Source organism: Lampetra planeri, chromosome 7 (genome assembly GCF_965212315.1).
Source record: "Lampetra planeri chromosome 7, kcLamPlan1.2.h2, whole genome shotgun sequence".
NCBI lineage: Eukaryota > Metazoa > Chordata > Hyperoartia > Petromyzontiformes > Petromyzontidae > Lampetra > Lampetra planeri.
Genome location: NC_136113.1, coordinates 5,663,472 through 5,683,171, shown reverse-complemented (window position 1 = coordinate 5,683,171; position 19,700 = coordinate 5,663,472). Strand labels below are relative to the sequence as shown.

General features: G+C 49.4%; 1 protein-coding gene across 1 annotated transcript in view; it reads right to left on the bottom strand.

The window, feature by feature from the left end:
* Positions 1 to 19,700, bottom strand: part of LOC144719841 (serine/threonine-protein kinase D3-like) — a 60,080-nt gene that overhangs the window by 24,105 nt on the left and 16,275 nt on the right. Inside the window, exon 2 of the mRNA XM_078596092.1 lies at positions 369 to 507. Coding sequence (XP_078452218.1) covers positions 369 to 507 — 139 coding nt within the window. The remainder of the gene's footprint in view (positions 1 to 368; positions 508 to 19,700) is intronic.

The following is a 19,700-nucleotide window of genomic DNA, read 5'->3' as shown; positions in this document are numbered from 1 at the left end:
CCGTGACCAAACGGTGACATGCTGACTTCCCAACGCATACGAATCTACCCTCGGGGCTAAGTAGGACCAGGGATGGAGCTAACGTGTTCAATGCATCTGTCGGTACACTGAGGGCACCGTGTCACCTCGTCACCTACACGCATTTCGACGTCACACACTGCATGCGATGTCATCGGCACGGCTCGGCCTCTGTCGTGGAAAAACAACTTCACACCTCCTGATCCCTGGGCAGCCTAGCCTGGCATGGCCCTGGTGCGGTTCAGATGTGCCAGTGAAAGCAGGGTGTAAGTGGAAGGCTAACTTACCCAGGTCTGCCAGTAGTGTCCACTCGGACCGTATATAAACCAGGATGAGCGAGAGAGACTTACTGGACAGGACCACCTCGATGAGGTCGCCCTCCTTGACGCTCTCCGCCGACGTTAGCAGCTGCAGGACGTTCTCAGACTGCGGGTCATGGCGGAAGAGCAGGATCTTCTCGTACATGCCGTAGAAGCCGCACTCCGGGAACTACGGCACAGACGCACGGAGACATCGCACTCGCGGTCAAAAAAACATCCCAAACTCATTGCCATGGCTGAGGCCAGAAAGGGGTCCTTGAATTGGCAAAATGTGGACTTGGTGGCTTGGGCCCATTATCTTGAAGCCAGCGAGCCCCTTTAATTTTGTGTTGTATATATGAAATCTTAAAAATCCATATCAACACTGTTTCTACAAACTCACACGTGCATGCCCATACACATATACATGCATTACAAGCATGACTCATACTTAGAGACATTACTCATACTTGTCTGCATTTGTCGTATGAGCCAACATGATGTGACAACCAACAATCAAACCGTGTTTGAGGTTTTACTAACTGTTGGGTGAAGGCTCCCGCACGCCGTGTTGGTCATAACAGTTGTTTGGCCATACTTCGCCATTTAGGTGAATGCGAATTTGTGAAGAGGGTGGAGCCCAGGACCGGTTGAGATATCATCTGCCACTGGCACGAGCCATGACCGGTAAACTTGGGTCACTGGGTTTCGTAGCATAGTTCATCAACCACTGCGCGCCACCACCTCTGTATCATTTGTGAAAATAATTATATAAAGCCCTTTGTAAATCTACTGCTGGATGAAGGCCTCCCCAGCCTAATTTCAGTTGCCATCATTCTTACCAGAAGTCAAACCCTTAAGTTATTTGAATGATACAAAATGTCAAAAACGATTAACACGGTGCCATCGAACATGCGTCAAGACACCGAGCAATGTTTAATTTCACAAAATGCAACTTTTGTATTGCGGGAAAAAAAGGTAAATTATAAAATAAGCACAAGGATGGAAATTGATTCACTCCGACTTGCATTACATGTACCGTCCCTGAAGGGCATCACAACGAACATTTTGTCTGTTTGTTATCGCGTGCTGCCCGACATGTGCTACAAACACAAAAACCAAAACACACGCTCTTCCCGTATACATTTCCGAAAGCAGGCGCTCTCCTAAATGCTCCGTTAGAAATTAGGGCATTGCCGCAGGGACAGATAGCAAAGCCTCGCAAACACCGGCAATAAAATAAAGGTGGCGAAGAATGTTTTGTAAATCGACGTTTTTTCAAAAGACGAAAAAAAAGGCTCTGCAGCATGCGAAAAGGGTTCGTGATTTAACATCCTCGCTCAATAGCGCAGAGATAAATTAGGAACACGACAATGTCAAAGCCCCCACGTGCTCCGAGCTAGTGAAAATGGCAATGAGGCGTTTGAGTCTGGCGGATCTCACTGACGACAGACATAGCCAACGGTCACTCGAGCAGCAGACCCAAAGCAGGAGCAATGAGCTTGAGAGGACACTGCCAAAACGATGTGTTTTGTACATGGCCGCTCCATCGCTGGCCACGATAATCCGCGGCCACGTCGCACTGCGCACTGGCCTGGGGCCCGAGCTGAAGATTGTGTTGTTTAAGCCAAAAAGGGAAAGAAAAAAAAGTTCCGCTTTGCACTCAATCGACGATCTGTGAGCCTTCAGAGAATTTCGACATTACCTGTGCGCTAGAGGGAAAGGCTTTTTTTTAAACAGCCCCCATACAAAAACGCTTTCAGTTTTCAGAGGCGTTAAAGTGCCTAAAACCCAGTGGGACAGTTTTTGTTGGCCGAGAAACGCTCCTGCTGGCTCCAGAGCTGGCAGGGTGCAAGTAGCAACGGGGCTGGGGCGCGCAGCCAGTATATGGGGGAGTAGTGGAATTGGGGGAAGAGAGGTCAGGAAATTGCCAAAGATGTGGAGAAATACAACTAAAAAGAGACTGATGATTGTCAAGGGAGCAAACACTTCGTTATCTTTCTTTCTTTCCATGCAGTGAGATGCACGGATAAACCCAAGTGCTCAATCGTTGCCAGTTCTTTGCGCCAAAACTCTGCTAAACACAGTGCCATAGCTTGTCAAACAGTGTTTTTTTATAAATATATATTAATAATTCTAATATTATTTATTAAAATACACTGCCTTAACCCAGACATCACATTCACCATTTTACAGGATTCAAGCAAACTTTGCTTCGTGAACGAAGAAAAAACAATGCTCCTACTGTATGTATACAAGAGCCACACACACACACCAATGGTTGATTAAATTAATATTAGCAATGGCATTATGAACCTAGTCAAACCAGTCGGGACAGCCCCACTGTTCACCACAGCTCTAATACCACGTTTCCATGGCCACTGGGAACCAGGCTCGGATGGCCCAGGCGCGGCCCAGGGGCAGGCCAGGGGCAGGCCAGGGGCAGGCCAGGGGCAGGCCAGGGGCGGCCCAGGGGCGGCCCAGGCTCGCCTCTGAAAGCCCTGCCAGGCATGATGGTTGGGGAAGAAACCTTTAAATGTTTATAGATTTAAAAAACTTCAACGTAGGCATACACCATATTAAGTTAAACTTTTTCCAACATTATCATTCGTCGGGCGTGTTTTTAACGCCAGCACGCCAAGAACGTTCGCGACTAAGCGAGTGACGGCACTGCGCGTGGAGTTTCCTTCGCGTGCAGATCCCCATTACGGTGCAACTGGCTGCGGAGTCGCCCCAGATAGAAGCGTGTCACGCGGTCATCGTGCTGCGCTCGCACGAGTCGGGGAGTCGAACTGGACTGGGGTCCACGCAGTGCCTGGAACGAGCCAGCCCAGTTCAAGCACTGGATCAACGCAGTTCCACGGGGACGAGGCACGTGCCACGAGCTCACACCCGGCACCATCGCCACCATCATCACGGCGCAGTGGCCAATGTGTATTCACGGCATTCTTCAAATACCACGCACAAAATCAGAAGATTTCAAGGCCGCTTCCCGCAGCCACCACACTGCATAATTATAGGGTGGAAGCACGTGCAGCCGAGCGGTCAACGCGTGGAGCAGCCGTGGGAATTTGGGTTAGGAAAGAGAAGCAACTGCACATGGGGGCGGGGGTGGGCTCACCGCCATCGCCCGGTCACCGAGACGCAGCTGCAATCGTTCGTCTCCCCCTTCTGCCATGCGCTTCTCAGCAGCGTGACAGCAGCGTGGCCCCTGCATGGCGTTTAACGGAGCCCGGGTGTCCCCCGTGTGTCTCTCTCGGCGTCATCTCACGGGAGTGTTATTGCAACGCTACGTGTAGATGGAGTGAGGGTGGTGTGGCGGTGGGGTGTTACAGAGAGGAGCTGTACAAGGACGGATAAAGAAATGCAGAGAGAGCTATGTAATAATAAACACACAAAGACACGTGGAAAGAGGCAGAGCGAAAGATCGACACAGAGCGATACAAACACAGAGACACATGCAGAGAGACGTGGGAAGAGAGAGAGAGAGAGAGACAGGAAGCAATGCACGGAGAGACAATGGAGACAAAGTGGGAGGTAGAAAAAAAAGAGACGGACACAAAAACAGAACTCCCTCATTGTCCCTCCCCAACCCCTCTGCTCGCACGCCCCAGTAAAGAGTTGGGAGAGTCTCACAGTCTCCGATGTCCGACTTCGTGATCGCCCCTGCATATCTATGGAGCTCGCGAAGTTGTGACAATGGGCACAGGACATCTCCGAATCAACACCGCAAATCTGGAATCTGTGAAATCTCGATGAGCAGCAGCAGCGGCGCACAATCAACGGGATTGAGAGTTCAAATCAGGGCAAGAGCAGGAGGAGGAGGAGGGGTCAAGTTGGCCACGTCCGCTAAACCTGAATTGGGCAGCAGGGGGGGGGGGGTAACTTTCCATTGTTTTAAAATTCGAATGAGCAACTTGCAACAACCCTCGACAAACAGACGCTACTTATTTAGACAAAGGTTCTACCTCTGTTTATGCTCTCGCTTCCAAAACCGCCCTGCCGTGTAAACAATCGTAAACACGCGACAGCAAGCCACTAACGGGGCCGTCTAAGCCCTCTCCAAACAATGTCCACCGTGAACGCGCATCAAAGCGCAGCGCAGGTCACCGCTGGCGACATCAGATCAGCCAGGCGTGGCCGCGTCGTGCGTGTGTGTGTGTTACGGGGGGGAGGGGGGCAACAAGGAGACAAGTGTTTTACTGTGCTTGGAAGCAGCAGCGCTGCTTCTCTCTCTGTTCATCCCTAAATCACAGCCTCTTTGGCAAAAGAGATCAACTCGCCGGGCGGGAGCGGTTGCGTTGTTTAGGAGTTATTTGTTTAGGGGGGGGGAGGGGGTGGATGGGTCAAAGAGTGCGTGATTAGCCAGCGTTCCAACTTCATCTGAAGTTGTTTAAGAGCAAATGGAAAAAAAAGTTACGTAAAATATAAATAACAATAATTATGGTCGCGTTCAAAAGGGCGTTCGCCGTCGTAAATACCACGACCACGATAGCAACAACGCTGCGTCTGATGAAGAGCGCGATTTCAGGACAAAGGCCTCTCAGAAAGTGCTCAACGATCCGTAAACAGTGCCAGTAACTCGCATCAAGACGAAGAGGATAAATACAATCGAGCATTAAGGGGAGCCCAATTCCTAGCTGACGAATTAGAAGCGAAGAAGAACATGGGGGGCGATGGGGGGCGACCAGCATGGCGATGAATCCCAACGGAAACGGGGGGAGGGGGAGAAGTGGTACCGAGGAGGCATCTCCATTCCTCGTATGGGGAACTTCTTTCGCACCGTACTTAGCCAACCTGTGCTAATCGAAGGTTCCCGAGCGCAACTTCACACCATCCTCGAGGGAATAACTCCAACAATGATTCTTTAAGATCATCATTACAGCAAGTACGTTCAATCAGGGTGTTTTGCAGAGTAATCTTGGCACTGTGCGCACACACACACACACGGTGACTTCCGATAACTATATGCACGATAATACTGGTAGGAACCTCCTGGTGACACCAGCCCACAGGGGATTATTGTGTCCGTCCGTCGTGCAAGGAGGGGCTGGGTGGGGAGGGTGGGGAAGGGAGGGTGGGGAGGGGCTGGGTGGGGAGGGTGGGGCTGGGTGGGGTGGGGAGGGGAGGGTGAGGCTGGGTGGGGAGGGGCTGGGTGGGGAGGGGCTGGGCTGGGTGGGAGGGGTGGGGCTGGGTGTGGGGTGGGAGGGTTGCTGCTGGGTGGGGAGGGGCTGGTCACCCCGTGGTGCTCTTATAAAACTCAACGTTTAACCTACTCACGCCGGCTTGTGCCCGCCCTCACAGTCGGGCATATTTGCGGAATACACCACGCCGCCGTTGACCCTGGCCATTGACCGAGCAACCCAACGTTCCTACCAGCTCCCTCCACAGGAATGTGTTTATTCTGCTTGTCCCAATCTTTGGTTCTGCTTACATTTTATGCGCGATGCAAATACTGTATATTTTATCAGCAGCCATGATCTATCCACTGCTGGGTGAAGGTCTCCCCCTTGTCATCATCATCTCATGGTTTCGCGATGCAACAATCCGTCGAGCTCCTGCCCAGGAGTCAATTTCATTGCTCCATCTTTCGCGATGGATAACCCTTTGTGCATGTTACCTTCTTAGGAGGGAACTCTCACGAACGAGTACAGATTCCACACGAAGGAACCTACTTCTCTTTTCAACCGACCCACCCCACCTAGACCAACATATCCTAACTACCTCCCTCCAGAACGAATCTACGTCCTGATCCACTCATCCACCCACGTAGCTTACTCACCCACCTCTATCTGATCGACCAGCCTACACACCCACCTGCCTATCCAAAATATCCAAACCACCTCCGTGCCAAACCATACTACTTACTGACACACCCACCCACACGCCTCCCTACCCACCTACCTATACACCATAACCTACCTCTCTCCCTGCCAAACGAATCTATTTACTGACCCACCCATACGCCTACCCACTAACCCCTTATAACCCACAACATACCCATGGCGGTGCATACTGAGCTGTTTTGTGCAATAGAATGAGATTGGCAGGGCCGAGAACTGGAGCCAAGATGGGTTGGGACAAAATGATGAGCACACCGCCCCCACTCACTAGAGGCGAGCGGATGGACAGGTGTGGGAAACTGAATCACAATATTCAAATTAAGATGATGCTCTTGGGGGTTGTTTTTTCACATGCTTACGAATTTTATAATATGACGTGTCCCCCGAGCGCTCGCAGCCAGCCATAACGGGAAGTATACTGAACGTGGTGTGCCGGGCATGGATTTATTTTTCCAGTCTCTTACCCGAATAGACCCCCCTCCCCCCACCACGTAAAAAAATGAATAATGTAATTTTATTTAATTTTATTTAGTTTTTTTGTGTGAGCATCTTCGTCTCTAACCTGAACATATTTGGCTGTTTTTTAAAAAAAATTCTACAAATAACCTCATTGTTATCATTTATTGCAATATACTGTAGTAGTGTTCAGCCATCATGCTCATTGCTATGCCCCTGTTGGCAGAATATGCTGTTAAGAGCTGCATGCAAGTGCGATACGCACTTACAAGCAAACATAGATGCCCGCACCCTCAGTGTCACTCATCACTTCTGTTCTTCATGCTTCCTGTTCGTGTGAAAACACCGAGGGGCTTTTTAAACCACACATCTTTACCAACGACTTATTTTACCGCTTTAAATTCATCCCCATAGAAACACAGCATTCTAACGAGCCCATTAAGCGTTTTAATGCATCGCGTGACTTTCAAGACACGGGCACTCCTCAGCTGCGAACGAGGTGGATGAAATAACCTCCACCACCCCGCCACCTCCAGATACACAAAAAATGATGAAGACAAAAAATCCCCCCCCCCCCATAGGCTTAACAGACTGTTGGTGCAAAGGGCTGTTAGCGAGCACCTATGAAGGCCCACACAGCACACGAGGGGGTGGGTGGGTGGCCAGCAACACATCCGGCCACCTTTGTCTCCTTATTGGCGATGTTTACACACCGCACCAGGTACTCATTTGAGGCTGAGTCGACCTGAGGGTGTGGCCGAGGATGAGTTAAGATAATCGTGACTGGTGTTGGCCATAAGCAGGAATCGAACTTAGGTCGCCAGGTTTGTAGCACAGTGCGCTAACTACTCCGCTACCGCTCCAGACAATACAGCACGCACACGCACGCACACACTCGCACCCCTACAAGTGCAAACACGACTTGTTTTAATTCTAGATTTGTGTTGCCTCCGAAACGTCGTGATTTTTGTTTTTATTTTATTTTACTTTCTACGTGACTTTACCGAAAAAACCTAAGAAGACGACTTGTTTTGTTTTTTAAAGAAGGTAATTACACCAAATTGCAATCTCTGGTCTTCAAGACCAGGCCTAGGCCTCGAGGATGGATATTTTCCCAACTCTTGTCCTCGGCCTTGGGCATGACCTCTGGTGTCCTTAGTCCAAGAACCTTCAGCACTTGGGTCGTGTTTCAAACTGGTCACGTGTAATTGCTCATAACAATAACTTTCACAGAAATTCAACATGTTTTTCATTTTAAACAATTGATCTTAAAACATTTTATTCAAACTGTGAGGACGTTAATGAAATGTAATCTATCACTTTTGTGTGAAAGCGCTTGAGTGTCCATGATGCAGCTTTGCTTACTGTAACTACGCAGGCAACGCAGGGGATGCAGCCGTGGCTGGATTTGACATTGACCTCAACCTTAACGGCCTTGGTTTGTGCTTGGTCTTGTAAGCTCCCTGGTAAACATGGGACGTTCGGGCCAACGTTGGCTCAACGTTTGCATCTGTTTATGGGTCCTGACTTCAACCTTTGCCCTTGTGAGTACCAGATCTGAAATCCATGTCTGTCAAATGCAAGCACTTTCCTCATCTGAAGAGGCAAATTCAACAGAAGCGCAAAAAAAATGCATGAAGCCTGGAAACAAATGCTAATATATCTGGGCATTACATCGAAACACATTACAGGAATCTCAGCATGTTTTGGATGTGAAGATAACATAACCATAATGTTATAATTTACCATAATGTTAAACTTTTTAAGATGTTTTGAAACCAAACCTCATACATGCACACACATGCACAGACACACACAGATGTGGATGAAACGATTTGGCATTCAATAGCAACCATTCCTGTATACTTTAGGGTAGCAAAATAATGTTCTCTCATTTAACAGGCACCCTACATATGTTGCGTATTACTAAATCTCAAGACTTGTTTTTATATTCGTGTGGAAGGATCCTGCGCAGGCCTGATAGGTGAATTCCATTCCCGAGTTTTTAGCATACGAGAGGAAAAATAAGAGTGCACGGATGAAACCCTATGGATACAAGGGAGATAAACACTGAATGCTCCACACAGATATATTCAATAATCCATTGCTGTACTGTCATCACCTGACCAACTCGCAGCCCAAGTCTTTTTACCATCGAACAAAGATGGCCACCGCATCGCGTGCTTCCAGATGCCCTTCTGCGTCCGTCTAAAACGCACTAGAGTTATGCACTTTCAAATCTACATTGAAAACTCATCTCTTTCGAACTGCTTTTTGTGTTTGGTTTGTTGTCCTTCCCCTGCACCTCCGATTAACACGGTTAGCTACGTATGGTGCGAAAGAAGTTTAACATACAAGTCTAAACCTAAACCACCAAGTATTCTATTGCCCAGGAGTCACCTATACAAGTACTAACCAGGATCTAGCCTGCTTAGCTCCGGATTTGGCCGTCGGCAGTCATCATCACGATGCCCCCCCCCCATCGCTCGCCGAACGGCCACGAGCGGCTCTGATGTCATCTTTCCTAAGTGGGTTAATCTCGCGTGTCCACACACGACCAGGGGGCCTCTGCTATCAGATGAGAGAGCAATGTGTGGCACAGCCACAACCTCAGCCAAGTCGAAATGTATTTTGGCAAACGCAGCGGCGTAGCTATCGAGCGTGCAGGCGGTGAAACTGCACAGGGGTCCACGTGCCGGAGGAGTCTAGGTTAGAGCGTGGCGGGGGGGGGAGAAATCGGCCAGGGCGGTAACCCCCGTTTCATTCCTTCCACGAGGCCTCGCACGCTAAAGCCAAGTTACGCCGCCGAGCACGCGCCGATCGTGGCGTCGCAACGGCGAGTTCGCAAAATGTTCACGTGTGCCGTGTGCACGCCCCAAGCACGTGCGTTGCTCACGCCGACATGCACGTGTGAAGATGCACAATGGACACAACACGCGCGCGCGAGCGCACTGTGCGGAGCGCGCACTGAAATGCTCCCAGAGAGATGGACGCATATGGGCTGATAAGGGTCAACGCAAACTTCTTCTTGTTTTGTTCGCCACCTGTAGGCTGCGTCAACTCGGCAATCTGTCGCCAACATCACCGAGCGGACTCGTCACGATAAAAATATGTGACGCGCACGGAGACGGTGACCAGCATGATCGACTCCTGAAGTAACCAATGGATCTATCCATTGTGCATGCAAATTATTTGGTGATGCTGCTGCTGCTGCATTGGCAATTGTACACAAGCACTCACCACATTCGCCAATAACACTGCCTAAAATTGGGAAAGTATACAATAAGTGACGTTTCAGGTATTGGGCCTTCTTCACAGCACATACAGAAGCCAGATATGTTTTCTCTCTTTTTGACGAAAGTGTTGAGTTAAATCTACGTATTGATTGAATATTTTCTACAATCATTACTATTTTATCTCTTCTCTGGTTCTGCCTGTCCATCTTCTTTTTGCTGTTGCGCGCTTGTGACACACGTGCCATTCGACACCCCGGACGCCCTTGCGAATGAGACGTTCCATTTTAGGTGGTCATCCGGTTGAAATTTTTGTAGGATCAGAATGATCACATTCCAGAGATGATGGGCCGAATGAGAACTCTCCACCTCATTCTGTATTTCACCAGCTTAATGGCATCCTCTACTTTGTCACCCTATTTGTTTCAAGAGATTTACGGCTCATCGGATTCCTCCAGTACAATTAAATATTCTGATTCTGAAAACAATATTGTGAGTACTGTAATACTGTCCTGAGTAAACAAGCGTTTTTTTACTTTATGTAACGAATGAATCAATTTAACCCATTAACCGTTTTGCAAACTCATTCCAGCGTCATAGTTTTAACATCTCAGGCCTCGGACACGAGGAAATGAGGGTAGAAACAAGCACGTTACGGAGAACATTCAAGCACACGGATGTAACAAAGGAATAGAAATATCTCTCATAGTGCTGTGGTGTTAAACCCACCAACGCCACACCTGTTTGCGTGCGGCAGTGGAATGCACGGCTATAGCAACGCATCCATCGATGGTCATTATCAGTTCCATGAGTTAACGGTAGACATGTCAATCGCATGTATAAGAATCGCTATTTTATTTTCTATTTCAATACATTGTGCGTAATGGGTTTACATGACCCCCACGTAGCCGCCACAGGTGCCGCTTACGGTCATCGCAATGTTTTAAAATAGTAAGCGAATCCTGACCCCCCGAATCAACAACTGCATCGTGACAATTCCTCGAATCTCCGGGAGTTGGGAAGGTGAATCGTTATTCACCTCGTGGTTTGTATCTCACAGCGTTGGACAATCCACGACGGTTTCATAAGCTGCGCTGTTCTACACTGGGGACCAGGAGTTGTGGACCCCAACTGTTTCATTCAGTGATCGCACCATCAGGGACTCTTTCATGGACCAGCTTCATTTGTTATACCACTTTCCAGTAAAACAACTAACTATTAACTATTTTTATTTCACTAGCTAAGGCCCCACTTAGCTATGTAGCTCTTTTTCAGAAGCAACCTGGTCACAAACGATAGCTCCGTGAAGTGGCTTATCATGTGGAAATTTATAGCAGACAAATACTCTAAACGCACGTTTATAAATGTGGAGGGAAAAGCTGGAGAATCTGGAGAAAAACCCAGGCGACCACAGGGAGAGAACACTCCAAATACACAACAGGCGTCAGGGTTGGGATCGAACTCATGTTTCCTGCATACCAGGCGAGGGAGTTGACGTCTCGCCACCGCGGCGCCCCTAAAATAGTTTTCAAGGGGCCACATTCGAACAAACCGCGGCCTTCACACAAACCCACGGCTTGAGAGGCAATTCCATCTTGAGACAACCCCCTGGGCAAGAAGGGTGAGTGAGCTCTCCCATCCAGTGTGTGCGCGCGTGCGAGCTCGGGACAGGGAACAAGCGAGGACAAATTGCCAGCCGTCAGCCCACATGACAGAGTAAGAATGAGAGAGACGGCACACAAAATCCTAGAAATCCGCAGCCAATTCTATAAGTTGCCTAGTATTGTTTTAAGAGTGATTGTGTGGTGACGCTCTTGCGGCATTGGTCATACGGGGGCAACAAGGTCGCGGGGCGCGCGAGTTGAGTTTTCCAAACAGGATATTGCGTAATGGCCGTCCCACAGAGAAAATGATATTGCTGGGATTAATATTTAAACAATGCCACCACCTAAGAGAATAATGTGGTTTGCTCACAACAAAACATCCAGGCCCTTTCAAATAAAGGACTGCAAACCGAAACGCCAACCACGCTCCGGCCGGGCCAGCACGGCACGCAAGGGTGCCCCCGATTAGAATGACTTATGAATAATAAAATGTAATATTGCGATATAAAATTACAGGCTGCATGCGCAGGTCCACAGACACATACTTGAAGTCTCGTACTGTGCTGGTGGCTGGCCTGGAGAGGCAGCGTCTACTGGTTAAAGCAGTGGATACCTTAAAATAAGTCATAAATGGGCATTGAAGACTCTTGCGACAGTGCCAGCAACATGCTGCTGTGAGCACAAAGCAGCCTGGGGCACCGCTCAAGGCACAACGCATCGCAACGTATCACAACAACGCATCACAACAACGTACAGGGTCACAGTAGAGGATTGTGGGGAATCTCACACAATGGGTGAATTTAGCAATAAAAACTTTGAAACTGAGATAATTCTACCTTAACAATGGACGCGTTTGTGTGCGAGATCGGTTTGCCAGACTGAACCACTTTGTTGGAGCCAGTTTTAAAAGACCCTGACCATCATCAACAGCACGAGCAAAAAAAAGCTTGGCCCGTCCCTTTAACTTGCAGGGCCACATCAAAGTGTTGTTGGCGAACGTGCCTGTCTGTCCTAGCTTTGGTGAACACGCACCAATGTCTCCATTACCAGCAGTGGCGCAAAATCACCAAGATGACGCGGTTCGGCTGTTCAAAACAAAATGTTCATCTGCATTACGGTGTTTTAAACAGTTATACAATGGTCCGGAGGTAGCTGTGGTCAGTTCTCTAACACAAAAGATGGCACTGCTTTGCGAGTGATTACCTCGACAGCACAATAGGGATAGATATAAGAAAGAGATAAAAAATGCAAGCAATACTTTTAGAAACAGGGGAGCATGGTGCACGAGTTGTTCCTCTGTGGACCTGTGAATGGGCTACTGTATCATCAGAGGAAGAACATCACAGCAGTTGTGTCAGGATCCGGCCAGTCTCGAGGGCCCACCAGCCTCCCACGGGGCCTCACAGTGTGGATGGGGAACACGCAGGACATTGACTGCAAAAATAAATATCATGTCTCACTCTGCTCCACATCTCAGGGCCGGTGTAGTGGGCGCGTGGATGCTCGCGCGCGCCTCTAATCTAGACCTTTGGAAGCGAGATTGACAAATTGAGCCGTGTGAGACACATCCACCCGCAGGGACTGCAAGGTGTCAGGAGGAGGAAGTACAACAAAAGTAGGCCACTCATCCCGAATCGGGACAATCTGGCCGACAGAGTTTGGCGATTTGCATCCTGCCCAATGTATCGGCAGTTTGGCGCAGATGGTGCGCAATCGAACGAGCGGCGAAACAAACAATCCCTGCCCACAGCGGAAGATGCTGAGAGCCAATCGACCAGCCGGGAGAAAAACAAACACTGGGTGGGAAGCGTTGTTGTCCTTGCCACCGCCACCCAGCGACCACACGCACAGCAGGGCGAGTGGTGGAAAAAGGCAGCTTTTTGGGTGGCCCACGTGTGTATGAAAACAGGAACCCCGCTCTTATTTTGATGGGGGGGGGGGGGAGGGTTTTTTCCATGATATAAATAAAATATTCCTTTTATCTGGTCACGAGCGGGGAGAGGGAATTCAACACAAGATACATCTGCAGCCTCCGACGTGAATTTGATAACCGAGATAGGACGACTCATGTGACAACAACATCCTTCACTATGGGAACCTCATTTGCCAGTAAAAATATGATAATTGGTTATTTTTTACCCTTCTATCTGGCAACAAAACTGACACCTTTTTACAAGGAGTCATGTTTGCATAGACCGCAATACCTGCAGTCATAATACAAACAAAAGACATAACTGATAATGTGCACTGTCCTGAGTGCGCCTTTTGGCGTCATCTGGTCCAACACCATGTGAGACTAGGCTCTAAGAAAAGCTGTCTCGGGTGTGGACCAATCAACTTCAAGGACAGTGCATACATTATCAGAGTTATGTTCTTTTGTTTGTATTATGACTGCAGGTATTGCGGTCTATGCAAACATGACTCCTTGTAAAAAGGTGTCAGTTTTGTTGCCAGATAGAAGGGTAAAAAAACCAATTAGCAACATCCATGTTTGAAATATTATTGAAGTTGACCGCTCGGTGCAACAAGCTGCGTTGTCAATCGACTTTTGGGATGAAGGCCTCCTCCATGCCGTGTCAGTCACTGCAGCGGTTGTTTCAACCGCACTGCACCACGCTGGTCAATGCGAATTGATGAAGGGTTGTTGTTGGGGGTTAGGGATTGGCTCCGATGTCGCTCGCTACCAATGTTAGGCGCCGTGGCTGGCGATCAAACTCGGGTCGCTGGGTTTGTCGCACAGTGCGCTAACCCGCTGTGCCAAGGCTCCACCCCAAGTTTACTGAAATAGTAACATTATTTGTGCCATCTCGTATTCCATCCGAAATATAAACCTACTGTACGGCTCAAAAGCAAAGGGACCGCTGAAATCTTTTTAGATATGAAAAATACACAAACGCCTGCATATATGACACGCAGTGCAGTTCTTCATATTTCTAAAAAACAGTCTCCGCATCAGTGTCCAGCATAAGCCGATACAATGCGTGGTACTGATGCAGGGACTGCTGGACACAAACTGATGCCGAGCTTCTAGGCCCAGTGTTTGGCCAGAGAGACTTTGAGTGTACTACCTTTCTCAATACCTTGAAACCTCTCCGCGAGTGCGGGTGACTGCGTCGGTCTGTGTATGCGAGTACGTGCATGCGTGTCTGTGAATGTCCGTCCATGTGTAAACGCGCATGCGAGAAAGTCTGTGTGCGCATTCGTGTCTGCGCGCACGTCTGTATGTGCACTACAAACGCGGCGAACCGAGTTCGATTCCGGCTCATGGCCAACATTAGTGACGATTATCTGAATCGGTTCTGGGCCTCCCCTAAGTCAATTCAGTCTTAAATTAATACTTGGTGCGGTGTGTAAACATCAGCACTGGGGAGACAAAGGCGGCCGAGCGCGGTGCTGGCCACCCTCCCCCTCGTGTGCCGTGTTGGCCTTCATAGGTGCTCGCTTACGGCACTTGTCCCGACAGTCTATTAAAGCTATCGGGGGGAGCTTTGTCTCTGGATGCGAGCATCAGTCCACGTGCGAGTTTGTCTGAGTGACTGTGTGTGTGTGTACGTCCACGGGGGCGAGTATCCGTGTACGTGCGCGTAATGAGCTTTCAAGGGAAGCGGAGAGAGAAGGCGAGCGAGAGCGCGACTCACAGCCCCCACTCTCTCACAGCATAGCAAACCCCCCACACCCCCTCCCCCGTAAGCACAGGTGGACATTCCTGTGAATACGGGGAATCGTTACTTGGGGAGTTTACTCGCTCGTACTTACCGCCATCCTCCAACCCCCCGCAGCATGTGAAGAGTAAATCTGCCCCTGTGCGCGTCCCACACCTGCATAATGAGGTTCGGTGCTGAAGACAAAAGGGCTTATGGCAGGCAAGATCAACGTTGCAGATGCGATGCCCCTGGCAATGACCTTTGCCTGGGTCAGAGAAGCGACCACAGCTGATGTGGACCCAGTCAGCTCATTCTTGGACAAAACTGTAGACTGACAGACTGGACCTTTGTATCTTGATTTGAAGCTTTCGTGACTACAAGGATCCATACTCGTTGGTTCTTTCGGTAAAGTCACGTAGGTCGAAAATAAACGTCGCGATTTATTTTATTTTATACCTACGTGACTTTACCGAATGAACCAAACAGTATGGACCTTTGTCGACGAGCTGCATTTTCTGTGTCTACTTTTGTGTGTCGTGTGTACTCAGGTCAAAACCGAAACAAAAAGACTTCTAGTCTCAACGGGCTCATTATCAACATAATCCATAATCTATCCACTGCTGGATGAAAGCCTCTCCAAGCATTCGTCGTCTCTCAATATCAAGTTGCAGAATTCCCTCCGGCTCCTGCACGCGGGCCGATTTCATCGCTCCATCTCCCCCACGCAACGCCCTCTCGGGCGTGCTCGCCTCCTTTGGCTGCCACTCCATCCTTAGCCTTGACCACCGGCCATCGTTCATATGGGCAACGTGTTATGCCCAAGCCCCACTTACTTTTCTAAATGGTCAGCACGGACTATTATACCCAGCGATTACACCGAGATGAAGCCGGGCTTATTCTGCGGATCCATGTCACGTACGAACTATACACGGTACAACACATTTACAGAGATACATACAAGGGCAGAGTGGTGACATAGTGGTTAGCACACTGCGCTATAAGTCCAGCAAGCAGAGTTTAATTCCAACCTGCATGGTGAAGTATGGTCAAACATCCCCCATGATCGACATGGTGTGTGGAGGTCTTCATCCACCAGCGGATTGTTAGTATTCGTACGATGTGTGTATATGTATAGATATAATAGGGGGAGTGGTCGTGCAGCGGATAGCGCGCTGCGCTGCGAACACGGCGGTCTGAGTTCAATTCCGGCCCACGGTCACCAAAACCAGCGACGATAATCTGAACCGGTCCTGTGCTTCCCTGAGGTCGACTCAGCCTTAAATGAGTACCTGGTGCGGTGTGTAAAAACATCAGCACTGGGGAGACAAAGGTGGCCGGGTGTGGTGCTGGCCGTTCCGGACTTTCTAGGTGCTCGCTAACAGCACTTGCCCCAAAAGCTTATTCAAGGCTATACGGGAGATCTTTCTTGTTTTGTAAGACTGTATATATATGACATGGGCGCTATTGCGAAAAGCAAGAATAGTCCTACAGTAAGTGCAAGTGCTGGCTTATCTCAATTACAGGAAAAAATCTTCTGAGCAGCCCTCACAATCTTAAATATGGCACATCCCTCCTCGTTCTGCGCGACGCGTGTATATTTTACTGGACTGTAAAATTTGCACGCTCTTAAAATGGAATTCCGTCCCAAATCCAGTTACACAACTCGGGGTGAAATTTGCGTAACACAGCCGTGTGCCATGGCCACTCGACATTTACGGCAGCCAAGGATTGAATGCGTTGCAAACAAACGGCATGTTTGTTTTCTCCATGATAAACAAGACACATATCTCCTGTACAGCCTTAATAGACTGTTGTGGCAAGTGCTGTTAGCGAGCACCTATCAAGGCCGGCACGGCACACGAGGGGGTGGCTGGCCAGCACCACGCCCGGCCGCCTTTGTCTACGCACACCACACCAGGTAATCATTAGGAGGCAGAGTCGACCTAGGTGAAGCCCAGGACCAAGATAAAACAGAGGTGTCAAACTTGTAGACCTTCACCGCCAGCCAGCCGGGCAGATAGTGCTTGTTGTCGAGGTATTCAATAACTGAAGACTTCATTATTCGCTGGTAGGCAAACAAACGAGCCTCCGTGGATATGGACGAAGGCAAAACAATTCCCCGTATAGGCACTACAGGCTGTTTGGGACAAGTGCTTTGAACGAGCACGTGCAAAAGCCGGCAAAGGCACACGAGGAGATTGGTTGTGACCAGCACTATGACTGGCCATGTTTGCCTCCACAGTACTTAATGTTTACACAGTGCTGCGAGGAAGCCAACAGTTCAGATATCAAGTTCAAGTTTCATGTATTAGGTATAGCCCTGTGAGCCATGCGGCTCTTGAGTCGGGTGCAACCGCAACAAACTAAATATGAACGGAGAACATCTTAAAGCGACGACGCGCAACAGAAACATCCTGGACAAACCCAGCAATGTTGGCCGTGAGCAGGAATCGAATTCCAGGTCGGGCGGGTTCGTAACGCAGCGCGCTACCCCGCAATAACAAACTTGTTCCATTCGCCAGAGCTGAAATCGGTGCCACCCCAGGTAGCAAAACGTAAGTAATAGCGATGTATCTATGCGTACCTAAAGCCTGTATAGCCACGTGTTGCAGCTGCTCTTTCTCCTGCATCAGCAGTTCTCCTGCTGCGTTCGTCTCACCTGATGAGGTTTGCTTGTATTGCGATCGAAACGTCGTGATCAATTAATTTTCTATCTACGTGACTTTACCGAAAGAACCAAAGAGTATGGATTCCTACAGTCACGACAGCTTCAAATCAATAATGAATGAATTACTTGATACCTATATAATCTCTTGCCACGGCAGCTCTCTCGCCCACTTCAGCAATTTTTTCTTGCTGTGGTTGTTCCCACCTGGTGAAGGTTGCTTATGTTGCAATCGAAACGTCGTGATTTGTTTTATTTTATTACTAACTACGTGACTTTACCGAAAGAACCAAAGAGTACTTGATAACTCTCTTCTTGCAAATTGGTTGTCGCATCATTCAACGTCGTTGGCCAAAAAAAAAGCGTCAGTTTTGTTGCCAAATAAAAGGGTAAAAAACCAATTATCACATTTTGCTACTGGCAAAGGAGGTTCCAATGGTGTCGTTGGCCACATCGAGGCATTGGGCGGCACCGACGGCACGTGCGCGCGACCGTCTGGTGTGGGCTCACGGACCGACTCTCGCTCGCACGCCACCAACACCGGCGCGACGGAGAGAGCGCGACAGCTCAAACAACGCCACGCTCGTCCTTCCCGTGCGCCAATCCCACCCACGACACAGATTACATCTCGGAAGAACTGCCAAGCGGGCGAGCAGGCTTCAGCGTCACGCGGGAAGGGCATTCACACCCACGTACAAAGACAATGATCCCCCGCGTAGCCTTTACATACTGTTGGGGCAAGTGCTCTTAGCGAGCACCTATGAAAGCCGGCACGGCACAAGAAGGGGGTGGGGTGGCCAGCATCACGCCCGACCGCCTTTGTCTCCTCGGTGGTCGACGTTTACACACAGCACCAGGTCCTCATTTAAGGCCGAGTCGACCGATGGAAGGGCCAGGACCGATTCATATAATCGTCACCGGTGTTTGGTGGCCATGAGCAACGCCCACGTGCACATTGCATGCAAGCACGCACGCACGCACCTACATGACAGCTCCGCAGTGGCGGCGCTTGTCAAGCGGACACACATGGACGGACGTGCGAGGGCATAAACCCAAAAACCCAGCCCCATCGCAGCAAACGCATCACTCTAACCCCCCCCCACCCAAACACCGGCACGCTGCTCCACAAACACGCACACACACCCACACACTTCCGGCCGAGATGCACTGCGGTGGGAGCGCATGGGGGGCAGCCGCAAGGAGGAGAGCGGGTTTGCGTTCGGGATAGATAGGTGGCGAGACCGAGCAAGCAGCTTTGATTTCATTCAAATACCATCATCGACAGCCATGGTTTATCCACTGCTGGAGTGATGTATAAACTAAAAAAAACTGACGTTGCAACTTCTCTGTGGTGGTCGTCCCTTCTCTCACTTAGCTGGCATTTCCATCACCCTGGCCCATTGGCGCCTGCTCGCGATGTGCCCCGCCCAAGCCCTACCGCGGATGCACAATAGAATAATGTACAGCCCCCATTTGGTCACTGCCCTGCTAATCGCAGGCCTCACTCTCCGTGCCACGTCATAGCGATTGTTTTGACCATACTTCACCATGCTGGAGAGTGCAGCCTGAAGGGGAGGCCCAGGATCGGTTCGGAAATCACTGGCCACTGGAGTTAGCCAAGGCCGGGAATGGTACGATTAATTCTACACTTGAAGCACAACCGCAATTGTAGTCTATTTATAATTGTGCACCGCAAAGTGGTTTATAAATGATTGTTACTTTTATCATCAATCGAGGCTAATGGGGGGGGGGGAGGATCTCCCAATTCTCTCTCTTTAAAATCGTTTAACGCAAGCCCCAGGCTTCATATATGCACACACATTTTTCCATTGCTCTGGAGCAATCATTGCTCAATAATGATTGGCAAAGTTATCCAGAGTTAATATGAAATCCAGCATGACCAAATCAGTATATTTGCATGGGAGACCTTGCCTACAA